Genomic DNA, 18,812 nt, shown 5'->3' with positions numbered 1-18,812 from the left:
AAACCAACTGGACTGGTGTTAAGATGGATGTTGAGGCTGTATGCAGTGATAGGGAGTACACAGAATTACATTTGTATATATTGAGTAGTTGCAATTTGGTATGGTGACAGAAGATATTTCAGTAAATCACTAATATGTCATAGGCCTCCAAAATAACAAACCAAGCAAAAGAGCAGGAACACGAGGAAAGGTACAAAATTCTCTCACAGCTCTTTATGTGGGTCAGTTATGATGGCTTGAAGGCTTTGGCAAGCTATGCAGTAAAAAAAGAAGCTTGTGCTTGCAAAATCTTTTTTTTCAACAAGGAGCAAAACATTTTTCTTACTCCATCTGCAGTAGTTTGATTTGAACAATTTGTTGGGGTTTTTTTTTACTGGTTTCAGTAAAGTGGTAATGTTCTTAAAATAGTCTAGAAGGCAACTCTCCTGTTTTGTCTATTAGCAACTTCCCGAGCATAAAATGGACTTAGGAGTCCATTTTTTTTAATTAATGATGCATTTATATGATTCCCAATGGGAGAATGAATACTTACTAGAACTGTTGCTTAAAAACACAATCAGCATTTTATTTTAACAAAACAAAAAAGACTAAATACCTACTGTGAGCACATGGAATTTCAGTTGCAAATTTAACAGTTAACGTGCAAGAATAAGAAACACCATGTTGAGGATAATAGACTAGAAAAAGCTTTCTAACCTATGAGCTATTTCTGCTCACAACAGCAGTCACCCACATGCTTATGTCTTGTTAAACAAAACTTTAAAACATGAGCATCAAGGCTGCCCTGAAGACTTTGCTGAACTGGACCTAAGTCTGATTTTAATCCCTCTGGTTTTCATAGTATTTTCTTTATTCTTCTATCAGTAGCATCAGCATTTAACAATATTAATAACAAATAGGACATATCCTGCTAGCTTAGCCCTTATCAATACTGCATTTGCAGTTCCCTGAGGTGCCTTATGAATTAAGTCAATTGATAGAGCTTTTTGCAGAGCAACAATTAACTCATTTATTCAACCTGCATCTGAGTCATTCAGTCATAGAATAATTCAGACTAGAAGGGCCCTCTGGAGGTCACCTAGACCATCCCCTTCTTCAAAGTTAGATCAAGTTCCAAGTCAGATCGGTTTGCTCATGGCATTGTCCAGTTTTAAGTACCTCCAGTATTTTCATCTCCATCTTTCGGTGGAGAATGCTTGAATCTCTCTCTCTCTTGAATACAAAAATGCACTTCCTTTTAAAAAAAAAAAAAAAACACTAAGAAGATAAGATGCTTTTGTTGGTTTGGGTTTTTTTTTTTTAATTTCTTTTTGTTATGTATGTCGAGGTAGCCTGGAGATTTGGTTGTAATCCAGCTCAATGGTGAAAAGCAAATTTGACTTTCATTAAGACAGCTTAGTCAAAAAAGAGAGATTTAAAAGCAACTGAAATGGTATGCTCAAAATAAACACTTTATTTCCTCATGTCTTAGTTTCTTTTCACTTTCACAACATCCAAAACAAATGCCTTGCCTTTTTCCTTGTTATTTGATTGCTATTCTAACAGCAGTTTCACCAAAAATACAGTGTGAAAATGAGGTGTATTGCTCACCCCCAAGGTAAATGACTCTCTTCTTTCATGATCAGCTCACTGCATGACTTTTTTCCCCTCCTATTTTATGTTCCTATTTAAAAACCTCACAACAACTAATTTAGACAGTGAATGTGTACTAGGAGATACAAGACTGGCACAGTATTATGGCTAAGCAACACAGTAAGTTCAACCTCTTAGCTGAAGCAGTTTTTAATGTGGGAGAAAACAGAATCACTCCTTTATCACAGGGTCTATGAATCACAACAAAACATACTGATTGCATAGGCTAATATTTGATTTACCACATGAGGTTCTAGAAAACCTTCCAAAAAACTTAAACAGAGGGTTTTAAAAACAACAACAACAACAAAACTTTCTAAAATTCTCAGTCAACTCCACCACTGGAATAGTTCATGAATCTCCTAAAGATTAAAAAAAAATCTTAATCTTCTCCCTGCTTCCTGGAGGTTAGACTGAGCCCTAAAACATGACCAACACAGATGCCAGACTCTTTGTACAGCAATACATCTCCAAGTGGAATGGGAGCCTGTTCTCTCAAAGAGACGTAGGCTGTACCTCCTGTGTCCTTTAGAGCAGAAGGCAACTGCAGGGCAGGAGGCAGCCCTGAGTAATTAGCACTGTACGTAGCTGGGTGCAGCTGCTGTCTAGATAACAGCCTAAGCTGCGTGAACCTATCCCAAAGGAATAGTAACACACACAAGCTAGGAATGCTCCTGGAATTAACTTCACATGTTCCTCAGGGAACCAGGTCGATCCTTCTTTTTTACTGTAGGAGCGTTTACACTCTTCTCATGGCTATATGATGGTTTAACTTTATATACAACTGGACTGGTGAACAGGAAGCACCGAGTAGCTCATTCAGATTACAGACAACTCTGCTAGCGGCTATATTCTAAAATTCTTGAATGGGACCTATAATTTATTTTCATTAACTAATGTTTTGTCTTCCTATGAATTGAGTACACTTTTTGTATAATTTTACCAGTAACTCTAGAAAATCTTACTATCAGAAAACTCATTTCTTTAACTTCATTATCTATGAGGCATACACAGAAAATGCAGATGTGAGAAGTCATACATTTTATATGTCTGAGGTATGACCACAAATGCTACTAGACTCTGCTTAGATTATTTTAGATTTATGATTTTCCTTGATTGAAAAGATTCACAAAACCACATTATGCTAAGAAATTTTGAAATTCCCCTTGCAATGGCAGAACCAGCATCTAATTACCAAATTTTCTGGTGACGTGCACTCTGAGGCACTTGCCACGTCCTCTGTCAGAGCATTTCTACCCAAAGGACCATGACAACATGTCATGGGTTAATTGGCTGGCATGACCATGCCCTGGAGAGGTAGGCACATCGATCACTAAGGCTTTCAGAACCTGCTAATGTTGATGAGCATCTCCAGGCTGAAGATCTATTCATTTTATCAATCTGTCTTCTGCTGAGTCAGTGTTTTTTACTTTTGAGGCACATCTGATGTATGTGCCTGAACTCTTTAAATCTAACCTAGTGTCAGAAAACAGCCTGAGCTTTGCTCAGTTCCCATGTTCTTAGTTGTACTCATGTTCTTCAGCTCTCTTTCTGCTACATCCAGACAATTCGTTCAGTCTCTGAAATGCCATCTATATGGCAATTTCTGTATCTTTAATATGGAACTATGTAATTGTTAATTTTTAAGACCAAAGCTTAGTTCTATTGCCTATGCACAAGAAATGAGTGATACCCAGACCAGCTCAACCACAATAATGAATCTGTCCTAATTCTTGCTTAATTTAATAGGTTAAAAAAAAAAAAGTTTCAGAGATCAGATCAGTTCAGTTCAAAGTTGTAGTATAATGAGTTTCTCTAAAGTCAATTAGTGAGACCAAAAGAAATCCCCAACAGTATTCTTTGAGATCCCATTTGCATTGAGAGGAAAGGAAGATATATACTGAGCAACTGTACCTCTAATCTGAGTTCCTGCTCTATACAATGATATACAGAAAACTACTTTGTTATCAGAACTTCAAGTTTTGTTCTAAGAGGTATACCTAAAGGACAAAGAAATTCCTGTGAAGAGGACCAGCAGTCACAAACTGTGTAACCTCCAGAGGTTCACAAAAAGCCAGAGTTCACAAAACTGTCAAAGGACAGGAAATGGCTGCAGCTAAAATAACAATCAGCATTTACAGAATGCATTAGTCAGGGTTACCTTTATTGTCACTTAAAACGGAGCCAAAGGCACTGATCACCACATCAGCTTTCAGACGGACAACCTGATCCTCATCTTCTTTCCAGTTTCCTTCATTGTCTTGTTCGGTTCGAACAAACTCCATAGCAACAATTTGTCCACCTCTAAGTACAACTTTCCGAGGGGAGAGGAAAGGCAGAAATTCACACTTCTCTTCTTTTGCAAGTTCCATCTGTAGAGTAGAAGCAATAAAATATATAACTTGAACATTGTTGTGTTTTTATGAAAAAACAAACAAACAAACAAAAACCCCAACATTTTTTGACTCAAGATGCTACCATGCATTCTTCTGTAGTAGAAGTCACCTGTGTACGGTATACAGTCATCTTAATAACAACTTCAGAGCCTTCCGTGCTATTAAATAAAGCAGTTCTAGACAGTGACACTAGGTAAATTTGCAATGCAAATATTTCTCCAATATATTTTCTTATTGTTCTCTGTTACTTTGAATAGGTATAATTCCTTCAAGGGCAAAAGAGTTACCTTATGCAACTATCTGTGTCTTTTAAGAAGAGGCCTAGTATTAATTAAGTATATGCCCTAATTTCTGTTTACTGTGACTTTAAGATGTTATTAAATGCTGACCACCACGTGCAAACAACAGTTTTCTGAATGACAATCCATACTTAAGATCTTCTGAATCTCTGCTGTGGTAAAACTGCTGAAGTCAAACAGCATTTTGTCTTAGCAAAATCTTCAGGATTTGATTGTCTATGTTTACATGACAACTTTTTTGAATATGTAATATCCAACCTGACATCATTCTAGCATGCCCATTACTAGCTGAAGCTACTTTTATTTTACTTTTTTTCAAGGCCACTGCATGATGGGATGAGTACAAACACTGACAACTTTTAGGAATTTACCCAGGCTGCTAACAGAGATTTTGGTTCAGTGACAGCTGATTCTTGATTAGTAAGAACATGAATAGCACATGAGTCTGTCTGTTCAATGGCTTCAGTAATCTCATTGTGTCTAGAATTCTTAAATGAAGTGCAACAGAAGTAAATTATGCATCAAGAGACCCTCTATTACTTTTTTTGCCCTTCTATTCCCCTTCTACAAGATCTCTAAGATGCCCACGTTCTTGAAACAGATGACCAAACTACCATAAATCTCATTATAAAGATGCATTACATGTCCTGATATCCTCAAGTATACAAAAGTGTAAAGTATGTACCAAATAAATGATAATGGAAAAGACCACCAAAATAAGGAGATCTAATCTGAAAAAAACCTCCTGTAGTATAGATATATTGAGGAAGCAGAGTCAGTTTCAAAATGTGCAGATGTCCTGATAAATGCCAAAGTGCAAAGCCAAACTAAAAATCAAACTGAACACTGAAAGCTGTGATGAATGACATTGCTTTATTGCCATTGGCAGTGATTCAAAGCCAAAATCACTGTAAGTAATTTTCTTACAAGATTTTATAGGCTCCCAAGGCAACGTCAAGATCACTGAGATTCATTAGACAGCAGCCAGAAGGTATCATTCTAGGATCTAACCATGACCTGAAGAGTCACCTACAATACTCAAATGGCTGTTTGATCTCTGGGGTGCTTCCAAGATTAAAAATTTTACTGTATTTTCTAATTTACAATAAATTCTACCCCCTGTATGCAAAAGCACCTCTCTGACTTTACAGGAAACGGGTACAACAGAGGAAAATTATTTATACAGAGACTATATAAAGTGGGCCTCAGATCGTTAATAAACATTTACACATTTTAAGAGCATTTTTAAAACAAAACCTTTAGTAGATGTCTTTTAAGTACCTATAGCATACTTTCTGGCCCTGTAGAAATAACAACCAATATTCCTTCTCACAAATGCTGTTATTTAGTTTTACCTCTTCTGGGACAGCCCTGATATTAGTGAATCCCTTCCTGAAGACCACAAACACGCGACGAGCTCCACAGCGTAAAGCAGATGTTGCACAGTCAAAAGCAGTGTCTCCTGCCCCAAGTACAATCACAGTTCCATGTATTGATGGCAATGGAGAGTGACAGGCACACATCCCTGAAAGATGAAAGGAAAACCCCATTTTCAAGTAGAGAAACCATTTCTGCATGACAGCTCAAAAGGTACTTGTACTCAAAGCAGTGTAAAATTGCATCTTACAGTTTCCAAGCGTGGAGTGTCACTATCAAATTATTCTGCTTCACTGAAAGACAGTTTTATTTCCGTTTTTAAGATATGCTCATATACATAATTTCATAGTCAGTACTCTAAGCAGCTGCACCTTTCTATCTGGAAAGAATTCAAATGACAACACGTTTGTAGGATTGTGGGTCCTGTCAGGATGAAATTAGCAATGTGATATCTTTTTATTCAAAAAGTAAGTTTCTCTCTTATCATATTCATTATCCTCCCAGTTAAGAAAAATAACACCTTTTAACAGATTATAAAGAATAATACTTGGTATTTTTCAAAAGATGACCAGTTGTTGATAGTTTTGTGTAATAGTTTCTCAAAGTTAGTCCCCTCAGTCAATTTTCTACGAGGCACTGACACTGTTCTGGCAATGACACGGTTCTCAGAGGCTATTCTCTACAGCAGCTGAACATGAGGCAGAAAGAATATTGTTATTACAGTAATTCCTAGATCTTCCACTGGGAGAAAACAGTGTTTAAACTACAGTGGCTTTCTACAAACAATTTGCAAAAAGTTACATGGAGAGAATGACAACATTATGTGTTCATCATCTACAGCTTGTATTTGATGATTTGATTATACAAGAAATACTTAAGTAAAACTGAACTGTGTGTGTGGCTTGTATGAGACTGCACTTTATCACAAGCTTAAATACAACTGTTGATTAGGCAAATTATTGCAATTTAAAAAATAATGCCATAAACAATATAAAGCTATATTCTCAATGAGCTCGTGATAATTTCATTCAGGAGGTGCTAAGCTGGCCATTTAATCATTGCACTGTAACTTGAGTATCCTGCTATAGTAGCAGCAGATTTTCACATGCAATTGTGAAGAAACACAGGTATCCTTCAAGTAAACAATGCTTTCAATTTAGACATATAAACAGAGTGACAAACAACATCCTAATACACATATTCTCTCTCCATTTCTAAAATGCTTAATGTATGGCAAATGCTATCATTTTCCCCCCTATATGGCACTGCATTTACTATTTACTTAATAGGCTTCTTATTCTAAAATTCTCTCTAAACTTTCCTCATTTATTTTTAATGAACTTAATCCTTCACAAAAATTGTACGTTGAGCAGTGGAAAAAGCACAAGCGCAGCAGGGGAATGGCAGCTCAGAGTGCCATTACAGGACTCGTCTAGAATGGATCAGTCACAGCAGCCCACTTTGCTCTTGGTGACAAGGCCACTCCCAAGGTAAATTCACACCTATGTATTTGCAAGGAGAACCCCTTTTGGAGGAAAGTATATTAACAAGTGGTATTCAGAACTTAATAAGCAGGCAGAATATCTATTTTACTGTGAATAAGTCTATTATGTCTATTATTTAGAGAAATGTCATTGTAAAAAAAAAAAAAAAAAGAGGATAGAGCCAGAGGATAGGACACGTATTTTATTTTAAAATTCCATGCTTTAGAGAGCCAGAGGTTGCTACAGCTGCAGACAGACACTAGGAAATTAAGTAAAAGAGACCATGTTAATTAACAGACAAGAACAAAGAGCTACTATTACTCTCAGTCCGAAAAGGTTAGTTCTTCAAAGTTCATCCTTTTTTTCATTGTAGACTGTCATGGTTTCAGCTGGGATAGAGTTAATTTTCTTCCTAGTAGCTGGTATAGTGTTATGTTTTGGATTTAGTATGAGAATATTGTTGATAGCAACAACTGAAAACATCAGTGTGTTAAGTATTGTTTAGACTAAGTCAAGGATTTTTCAGCTTCTGATGCCCAGCCAGCAAGAAGGCTGGAGGAGCACAAGATGTTGGGAGGGGACACAGCCAGGACAGCTAACCCAAACTGGCCAACGGGGTATTCCATACCATGTGACATCATGCCCAGTATATAAACTGGGGGGAGTTTGCCAGGAGGGGCCGATCGCTGCTCGGGAACTAACTGGGCATCAGTCAGTGAGAGGCGAGCAATTGCACTGTGCATCACTTGTTTTGTATATTCCAATCCTTTTATTATTATTGTCATATTATTATTATTATTATTATTGTTGTTGTTGTTGTTATTGTTATTGTTATTATTATTGTTATTATTTTCTTCCTTTCTGTCCCATTAAACTGTCTTTATCCTAACCCACGAATTTTACTTTTTTTCAATTCTTTCCCCCATCCCACTGGGTGGGGCAAGTGAGCAAGCAGCTGTGTGGTGCTTAGCTGCTGGCTGGGGTTAAACCACGACAAAGACTTAATATAAAAAAATATCATTGCATATCCTGGCAAATCAAGAATGCTACTTTGCAACATTCTAAAAGATGCAGATCACAATATATAGGATCCTCATGTAGGCAGGTGACATACAGTACATGACTATTATGTGTCCACACAGAATTCTATAAAGTATTTTTAGTCAAATTATTACAAGAGGGCATTGTTTTGCAGGATTTATTTTTCCTTTTTTAATCCACAAATGTTTTGCAATTCAGATTCTCAATCTGTTTCATTTTTAAACATCTATTTCTTAAAAAAAAAAACAAACAAACCCCACCCTTTTCTCCCAACCCATTTGAGGTCACTATGAGCTTAAGAAAACAGACAGAAGTAAGGACTTGATCAAAACAGCAGAGAGATGGGACTAATGGGATGCAGAATTTCCCTTCTTAAGTATTTTGCATAAACTTAACTTTTATATGCAGAATGATTTGCTGCAGAAGATATATTCTTCAATACATTGTTTATGGAAAGTCTAACAAATACGGGGGCAACCCTGTATGACACTAAAAGAAATTTCTGAATGCTTAGAAGAAAATCAGTTTGTAGATAAAAAAGGTGTATGTGTGGTTAAATATGTGGTCCTATGTACAAGACCTCATATTGCACTAAGTATATGCCCAGAAAACTGTACATGGAATTTCTTTTTTATCAACACATTGGGGAATCTAGACCATGAGGGAACATGGCGTAGAAATCTCGAGCTCCATCTCATACATCCATCTGGGGCTTATGACTTCACATTCAGGGCCACTGAAAGCAGCTATACTCCTTGGGGAGCAAACACAGCCATCTGTACTCAAAACAAAGATGTAAAAGCATAAAACTAGACTGCATTTGGTGCCTATGAACTGAGTGTTGTCTTACTAACTCCTGGCATACTACTGTTGTTCTGAGTCTTAGACTGTAAGTTGTTTGGGTAAGGAACTAGTGCTCCCTTAAATGTGTCTGTAAAACATGCAGCACATGACTTGGGATCAAGTAAAATCATTTATCAACAATACACAAAGCAGCTGCTTATATGGGTTGGCAACACCTTCTTTAATATCAGACCATCTTATATATACTATTTATATCAAGATACTTTATATAAATGAGAAGCTTATGACATCTTTTGAATATAATTCAAAATAACAAATATAACTTATTAGGGGTAATGATTTCCCATGTATTTATATTTTTATATATGACTATTTGCTTTACAGTCTCTAGGACTGACTTTCCTGACCACACTCCTGAGGTTGCAACTCACCAAGAGAAAACCCTGCCCCAGACCTATTCACTGGGAGGTGCTTCGTAATTGGATGTGCTGCTGTGTAACCAGCTGTCCATTTTGATATATCAGTAACTGCTAATGACTTACTGAACATGATTACAACAAAAACATAATATCACACACCTGGCTTACTTGCCATTGCTACCAAAGGTAGGAAGTCTTTAGATGTGTAGAATCCTTGATCCATTCTCAGTCCTTGGAATATACTGTCTCTGTTTGGTTCTGGCAAACCTAAAACAGATATTTTAAGGCGTATCAGAACTACAAGGGAAATTTCAATGACCAATACATATTTGACACTACATACACATTCTCAAAAACCTCCTCAATACAAGCACTTTTACAAACCCTTAGATGTTTCTAAAAGAATATCACAGATGACTGTAGTTTCATGTTTGTAGTCTGTAGCTTACATAACTCATGATCTTTTAATAGTACTGGCACTTGAAAATAAGGTTGCTGGATAACCTGTGTATTCATATAACTCATACCAAAACAAACACAAAGGAAAGGATTAGAGAGAACAGGATATACAGGGTGCAAAAGCAGGGAAGCTACTTGGGAAGAGAAGACTCTTGTAAGCTTTTCTTGTATTGCTCTACCTGCACGCGCATGTAACTTACTGCTGTGAAATGGTTTTGTTCCCTTTGTTCTGAGGCATTCTTCAATATAGCTAGTCTGCAGATAATACAAATGAGGCAATAATAAACAGCTTAACCAATGAGGAGAGGAGGACAAATGGCAATGCTGTAGATCTGTCTTATCTGTGAGTATCTGTATGCCATCATTTTTTGCCATTCTTGATTGTTTTCTCAAAACCCCAAAGTCCTTATTGGCTGATATTTATTTATAGTTATTAATAGCACACACTTATACAGAAGCCATAGGATACAGACAGGGGTACACCTCACAACCAATAATAGCAACAAATACCTTTCAATTAAAAGAAAGCAGCAAAAAGCATCTTCCAATTATCAAAGAATATCTTCTTGCTGCTGTGTGAACATTTGCACAGCACAAAAAAACAGCCTAGTTGACACAGAAGTTAAAACAGTTTTTTCATGCAAATGCAATGATCTATCAGAGTATTTTCAACAGGACCTTGACTTTCATATTTACATCTAAAAGCCATAATATTATCAAAGTATGCTAATTAATAATTATATACTGAAATGGAGTAAACATCAACAATTTTTCTAAGAAAACACACTAGAACCAAGGAGTCCTCAGAGCAAGCAGGCGGAATTGGAGCATGAAAAGCAATCTGTGTTCCCTCCATTCTCAGGCATGGATGGCAGCAGACTAATCTTTCTTCTCTTTGAGACATACTGGTCTGGAAAACCCCAATAACACCATGTTAGTGTCAACAATAAAGCAGGATTGCACATTGAGGAGTGCTGTACCAAGTAGGGAAGGTTTAGGGCCTTTTTATATTACTGAAGCAGCAAAAATCTGTCTCATTATATCATAAGATCAGGACTCAGTCGTGAGAAAGCTTAGGATTTTTTCATGAGTTACCTGATATGAGGGAAGTTTCTTAAAATTCTAGATCCCTGAATGAAGTTACTATAATACAAAATGGAAAAAAAGTGTATTTTTAGTTTTAACAGGTTCAGGGAATAAAATGAAAACGTGCTCTCAGTGAATTCAAAAGGCCTACAAGACAAAAAGCAAATTAAAAAATCCTGAATTTTTTGCATTTCAAAAATCTAATGTTATTGAGCACTTTCTTGATCTCTTTTTATAAAAAAAATCATGACTCAGTTGCTGAACACCTGACTTTCAAAACGCCGCTGATCTATATAGTTGGATATTGAGAAAAATAAGGTTAGAAAATACTAGCATGTACTGAACTTCAAGACCTTTGAATGCTGTACTTCCTGGGTAGACTGGACTATCAGCTAATGAAGAATGAATAATGGGTATCTTAAGAGGCTACCAGAAATACTTAGTGCTATTGAAAATACAATATGTAAAATGCATTAAAGAAATTATTTTTAAAACCGCATAGGTTTTCCTCTATGTATATATTGCAAAATCATCTATGGCAAGAAGAGTACCTCAGAAAAAGCTCTCAGTGACTGCCTACAGGCAGAGGACAGAGTAATGCAACTATTTCTATTGAGGTGTCCATAAACCAGCTCAGAGGCCTCAGTTTACTGTTGGGAGAAACACTCTTGTCATTAGTGAGATGTGCAGTCTGCATTAAAGATAATTTCCTTTCTACCTAACATCTATCCCAGCTCAAAAACAAGGAGAAACCCTTACAAATAGTTTTTCCACGTATTTTTGCCACTTTTATCATCTCCTAATGAAAATTATTTCATCTCTAACAGCATCAGTAATTTAGCTCCCATAGGCTGAAGAAAGAGTAGAATTAAGGGAATGTTGCAATGTTCATGGTTCAGGCTCATCACTAGTTCAGTGTCACTGAAATCAAAGGAGTTGGATTAAGAATGCATTGGATTCAATGATGGTTAGCCTAGCTGATATGACCAAAAAAAAAGCCTAATAGGTAGTCAGTATATGTGGCATTTTCTGCTATTTATTTTACTATTTTCATTTTGCTGAAAAGTCAATGAAAACCGATTTTGCAATATTTACATTTGAAGGAAGTGCAGGGGATTTTTCTCTTATACCTATAAACACCTGGCACAGTTTCAAGCTCTTTGCTAAGCATCTGCTGGAAGTTGTACTGGATTCTGATGTATCTCCTTTTGCTGTTTAGTATTTGCCATTATTATGATTGCATTTAATTTTGTTAAAATAGAGAGATAGAGTACTTCTTAAAGCCACTAGGTAGCCAAGAAAGAGGCAGGCAGAGGCAGACAAACAGAGGAAGAGATCAAGAACTGATAAGATCCACTTTAGAGACAAACCATTTCATAATAAATGGCCACCCCACAGAAGTATGCTTTACAGACAGATCAAATATTGATAAATAGCCAAGAGCCTCTCAGGAGAGAGAGCATTTGACGAAAAAACAGCTGTAGAGGAAAAATGTAGTTTCAAGCAAATGCTTTTAGTGGAGAAATAAAATTTAAAAAACCCCAGTCATCTATGAAAGACACAATTTAGGTCAAAATAATGAACCAAGAGAAATACCCTTTGAAGATAAATCAGAGAGATCCTTTAGCAAAAGCGAATTCACACACTAGTACAAAATAGCCAGGAGCTGCCCAAGAAAAAATGCTTGGAAAAACATGAGGTCTTTCCCCTACGTTTTAGGCTGAAACCAATGGTAGTTAGTTCTCTGCTCTCCAAATCTACCTGCAAGCCATTTAAAAGGCTTTTTTATTTATTACTTGGTATTTCTTGTCCTGAAAGAATCTTTCACTATTCTAGGTCTCCTGTCTTTAAATAACCTATATCAAAATCTAGTGATAGCAATTATTTCTTTCACCTGCACTGAAGAACAACTCTTCTGAAAGACAACCAAGAGGAGACAGCCTAGAAAGACAATTCCACTGGCATTGTTCAGATGGGCTCTGCACACCCGTACACAAGCAGAGGGCTATGCCTGGCCCCTCGCCTTCTGCAGCCAAAGCCCTGGACTTCCTGAAGCCTCAGTCCCTTTACCTGCTGATGCCAGGGAACAAGCTTCTGAAGCAACTGATATACAAACCACACAATGAAGCCTCATGGGCTGTAGAAAACAACATTTACTGAGAACATAGAAAGTAGAAACATTATGAAAATAAGAGCTTGCATGACAGATCTAGGTCAGCTTTGCAAAAAGGTAATCTAGACAGTCGCAGTCTGGGTCAGGTACAGCATAGAAAGCAATTAATCTCTATTCCTGACCCTCTGGTTTGCTAGGCCCTGCGCCTTTTATCTCCAGATGCTCCATCTGTTTCTCAGTAAGCATCACTCTCTTAGTATGAAGCCCTCTTTCCTTCTTGCCTTCATTTGATCCTCACAACCCCATCTCCAGTGGGCTATACCTCAGCATCAGTGTCTCTCCCATGTCTGACATACCTTCCAAAGTCATTAGCCACTGTAACAGTGGCTTTGGAAAACACAGACTTTATCCTCCCTTTTTCATATCATTTATATATACATATCAAAATATACATGCATATATATATTAGAAGAAACAACTGCTTCCTGTCAAGATCCTGTACTCTTTGTTGTCACAATACTGATGCATGTCAATTTTCTTAACTCGCGGTGTTAAGTCCATTGTCTCCATTTAAAGAGATAGAATTTAGATCCTCTCAAAATTCTCTAGTCCAGATGAAATATGAATCACTAAATGATTAGAGGCAATTTGTCAGATATACAAGGCAATATAGAAGAGTGATGCATACACAATGTAAGGTACTGGCATGCAAAGCAATGCACCTAGTCCACTTGATTGCTGCACCAAATAAATCAAGGCACGTCAACACATCAATCGGCTAAGTCTGAAAAGGAAATAAATACTGCTGCTATTACTGTAACTATTAGCCTGGTCTGGAAAGGAAAACTAAAGCGGGAGTAGAGGCACAGCATATCTCTCTCTCTCTCCTATTTTGATCAAATCCCCTCTCCCCAGAAACAGGAATGCCTTCTGAACCCGAACTCATTGTTTGGATTACTTAAATCTGACATGTTTGGGCAGATTTGCAGTTTCAAATGAACTTCTCAGCCAGTCTTAATAACTGACATACAAAATAAGCCTTCGTCCTTGGTGAGGGTCAAATGTAGTTTTCACTGGCACCTGACTGAAAACAAATCTCCAGACAAAAAAAGGAGCTGAAGTTGAAGTGGAAGTATACAGTAGCCTACAGGGACAAAACTTAATAGAGCATTGTGAGGTTTTCAGTTTTCCCTCACATCAACCGCTGAAAAGTCTGGTTTGCTTCATTTTTAAATGTAATAATACCACATTCTGGAAAAACTTAAGCTGGACCAGGTAAACAAATGAATAGCTAGCACCTTTCAAGCAATATTCCCTCTCTTTGCATTCTTAGCTGTTGCTATCCTGACAAAAGAGAGTTTTCAAGATGAGAATTGGCTGAATTGTTTTTACCAACTCCTTACTTTCAGGTAAAAATGTAAATTCAGGCTGGTGAATGCAACCTGTGTTTGAATATACCAAGAACTATTTTTTTAAAAGCCAAGACACTCTATTTTGACATTTTTTATAATGAATCTTTCAACTTTGTTTCAAAATTATATTACTTTTATGAACTTGTCCAAACTGAACTCAGAAGAAAACAAAGAAAATTGGATTCACTGGCCAATGACATCCAATTTTCTACCTCTTAAAACTGGCAAACCAACATGAAACCCCATTCACTTTTTTTTTTTTAAATGTTCTTATGTCATATAAATATGGACCATTAGGTAGAAATTTAGAGGGTAGGGAGGTCTTTCCACCTTTTGCCATATCCATGAAAACCTGTTCATGTTTCAAAGTTAAACAAGATTTTGAAAAATCACATTTATAGAGAAAACTCTTGTTCTGCCCTTCCCAGCCTCCATGACAGGGATTTGCTGAGGAAGGGGGGCCCAGGAGATCCTAGGACCAGGTAGAAAGCCTTGAACTGTGAGAATCTACTGAGAATGAGAAGAAAAATGCATGAATCTCATAAGAAACTAGATGTGGGCAGAAGAAACATATTATTAGCTGTGTATCTGCTCTGGTGGCAATGCAAATCGCCTGAAATAATACCTGAGAGGCTAAGCCCAGACAACCTGAGACCCAGCCTGCTAATCAGCAAAAGAAACTTGAATGTAGCCCAGTAATGAGGCAGCATAGGTTCTGCACCAGCAATACCTCACCTTTGGCCAGCTTGAGGAATAGGAATAACAAGTTGTGCCCACTCATGTGCCCTAGGCAAAGGAGCCATGGAAGGCTGATGGACAGAGACTGATACGAAGTTTAGAGAGGAGCTGACATGCTCTGATAAGTTATTTTTGTTAACAATATTTGTTTATATGGGGGGGGGTATTTTCTTAAAAAGATGTGCTAAAGTACATACAGAGCTAAGATAATTGCCCTCTAAAGGTGAATTTCTAAATCCACCATTTCCCTTCTGAAAGGGGCCTTTTGAATTAATAGAGAAGTATCCATACTGTCCCTTCTCCCTGCCCTTTTATGCACCCAGTGTTCCAACTTGCTCCTTGTGTTACCATATAAAAATATTTCAGATGTAACACTTCTGATAACATTTCACACTTGCCCAGAGACTTGCAGCTACAGGTACCATATGGTCAGAGTGACTACAAAGGTGCACGGCAGAGAAGAAAGAACATATTGTAAATTCCAAGCGCATAAGCATCCTTTAATATTTCTGCATGTTCTGTTCTTCTTCAACAAGTCTAGTTTGTGGTCTGGGGAAATGGAGACCAAAATCTATGTATTTAAAGCAGTTTTATGTCACACAATCCATGAATTGTATAAATTGGACCATGAGTTTTAAGTACGTTAAAGTATTTTCTTGAAATGTAACATTGAAACAGTAAATTCTTATAGCTGTCAAATTTACAGTTTTCCCTAGACATGACAGAATCTATTTGTATGCAGTGGCATATGCTCTACCTATTTGTTTATAAGAAGTTACATTCATTTGTATCAATATTGATAACATTGCTGTCCATGGATCAATATTACATAACAATTTAGATATGAACTATACTAAAGTGCATTACCCAAATATGGTACCTAAGCTGTGCCACATCATAGCTGATTATATTAAACACACCATTACGATTTGTGCTATGACATTCATCAGAAATGGAACAGAAAGCCAATGGTATCTAAAGAGTTACTCTCTCTACATTTTTAAAGGTTTGCTTCTGAAAGACTAAATGCCCAGTAAAGTTGCAAATGCTCTGCAGGTGCTCAGCTTCTCTCAAGGTCAGTCCATTAGTGATTAACAAATTAGTAAATACTTTTGAGGCTTGTATTTTTAAAGGATCTCTCTCGTTTTGCTGGAGATTTTTTTTTTATGGTGGCAGCTTTGTTACTTCCTGTTGTGAGGTTCAATAGAGTATGTTTTCTAGGTGGTTGATTTTTTTTTGTTTGCTATGTATGTCGATGGAGATAAGTGTTTTAATTACTTTTTTAATGTCTATGCTTTTGTATTTTCTTCCTCTCTCCATTTATTTCCTGCTGTTGAGATTACTGCCTCATCTCCACAGCAGGTGGCTCTTTCAAATTTGTTTTCTTTGTAAGCCTGGTAGATTTATTTTGTAATATAACTGCTCCTTTTTACTGTTTTTTATTAATGATTTCTCTACTTTGGAATAGGTACACTTGCAAGGTTTGTAGGAGTAATTCCCTAATGATGGCTAAAGGCCTCGTTCATAGAAAAAGAGAAGTAAAGGTAAAAAGTAAAAGAACTACAAGGCACTTGGGTTAGCCTTTTCTTACCCTGAAGTTAGAATGAACACTGTATACAGCATATGTGAAAGAACACCCTTCACATCTAATAAGAGCCATACACAATTGCTGCAGTACATTCTAAGTTGAACAGCTATGTCCATACCATAATGCCTTTTAAAAACATCTGAATGAGTAGCTGAACCTGGAAGTAATGCAGTCTATAGGTCTCACACCTTACTTTGTTGCTAAATTAGACACAGAGACAAGGATCTGAGCTCTTGCAAATGGTATTGAAGTTAACAGGAATGAAGCAGTCAGATCAGCCAGAACTAGATTTGTTCTTATAATCCAATTTCTCTTTGAAGCCAATTGTCCAATCCCAGTTTAGATGTAGCCAAAATTTCACAAGATCTAGGCATCAGAAACTGCAGATGGGAATCACAGGCAGAGTTTAGAATCAATTCACGTGAGTGATGGAAATTAGGATTATGACCACGCAATCAGTGTTGTATGTCTGAGCCTCGATTACAAAACACTGCAGCCCTGTGGTCTGCTCTCACAACATTTAGTGATCCCATGATCAGATTAGATTGGCATCTAATGTCAACCAAAATGTCCAAAGGTGAACCATAACTCATTAGCCCCATCAAATACAGAGTCCACCCCTAAGTTGGTTATATCATAATCAGTCCAGCTTTTCTCAGGGCTTTAGCCTACACTCCGCAGCCTACCTCTGGTCTTAATTGCTCTTCTTAATTTTATTATGGTCAACATATGGGACCTGCACTTCAAATCCTATTGGGATAACACTCAAATATGACTAAGGTAATGTGTTTTAGTGAAAATCATCAGTGTTTCAAGATGATTAAACAAAGATCTGGAGAAATTATGTGGTGATTTTGCAATTCTCAATATCTGGTATTCAATTAAGCACCATAAAGATTTTCAACTCCCAATTTGACTTGAGCACATATCCTCTAAAAGCACTTTCTTAAAACGCATACCTCAGAACTGAAGCAAACAGTATCACTAAGTGTTTTTAAAACGTAATTCTTTAAAGGACACACTGGAAGTGATACTAGGTTGGACAAAGATATACAGCTTTGTAAATTAAGGAACAGATGGTAATTCTAGCCTTTCTTCTCAGGTTGGAAACTGATACTTAATGTTGCCCATATTTGAAGTGATAGTTAAACTGAGGATGCTAGGAGGTTAGATGGTAGTTCTGGTGAAATGACTTGCTAAAATGTGAAGATTACTATGAAGTAAACCTCATCATAGGGAAGGATGAATGCATAAGTCTGCTTACCTTCCCTCTGGTTCTGTTCTGCCTGGTATTGTTTATTGCAGGACTTAAAGTACTGAAACAGTTTGCTATGAATCTTGATTTGTAGAACATAAGAGTTTTGTGAATTGTAATACAGAGTAACTGAAGAAACATCTGCTGTAAAAAACAACGTGGAATATTGCTGCAAACCTTTCTTATGTCATCTTGGAAACAATTTTTATACTGGCGACAAATCTGAAAAGGTCACTAGCAAAAATGCATTTAGTAGTCTCAGTCAAATCCATCTCTAACATAAGAATGTACCATTCCACACAGGAAAAGAGCTTGCTCCAGTCTGCTTACAATAGAGCTGAACTGGATTTTTAGTCCTGACTGGAATTTGGTCACTTCTTACCACTAGCATAAGCTGTCATTATTCAGGAGCATCCTTGAACCGGCATAGCAGGGATGCTGAAGTTTAAGATCTGACATGCTAATGTCGTCAGTTCCTTTCCCTCTTCCTTCTACAAGTTTTTTCCTAGCACTTACCAAAGCAAAGACACAGGGGGGCTGTGTTTCCTCCAGACACCAGCCAGATAACTATTTGTCAGTGTGATATGCTGCACCACGCTAGAGGAGAAGAAACTGGCCCCAATGCTTACTCTTGTTCAGTAAATGGTGCTGAAGTGAAGTGGCCACAAAAGCAAGATCACCTCCTTGGGGACTCTCTATCAGTAATTTG

General features: G+C 37.1%; 1 protein-coding gene across 2 annotated transcripts in view; it reads right to left on the bottom strand.

Annotated features, from left to right (window-relative positions):
* The window catches only part of DPYD (dihydropyrimidine dehydrogenase), a 368,019-nt gene that overhangs the window by 190,125 nt on the left and 159,082 nt on the right, over positions 1-18,812 (bottom strand). For both annotated transcript variants that reach the window (XM_052801600.1, XM_052801601.1), the window contains 3 exons: positions 9,612-9,719; positions 5,683-5,852; positions 3,794-4,004 (listed from right to left, as the gene is read on the bottom strand). In XM_052801600.1, coding sequence (XP_052657560.1) covers positions 3,794-4,004; positions 5,683-5,852; positions 9,612-9,719 — 489 coding nt within the window. The remainder of the gene's footprint in view (positions 1-3,793; positions 4,005-5,682; positions 5,853-9,611; positions 9,720-18,812) is intronic.

Source organism: Harpia harpyja, chromosome 11 (assembly GCF_026419915.1).
Source record: "Harpia harpyja isolate bHarHar1 chromosome 11, bHarHar1 primary haplotype, whole genome shotgun sequence".
In the NCBI taxonomy this organism is placed as follows: Eukaryota; Metazoa; Chordata; class Aves; order Accipitriformes; family Accipitridae; genus Harpia; species Harpia harpyja.
Note: the sequence above shows the minus strand (reverse complement) of the source record. Positions and strands in the feature narration are given on the sequence as shown.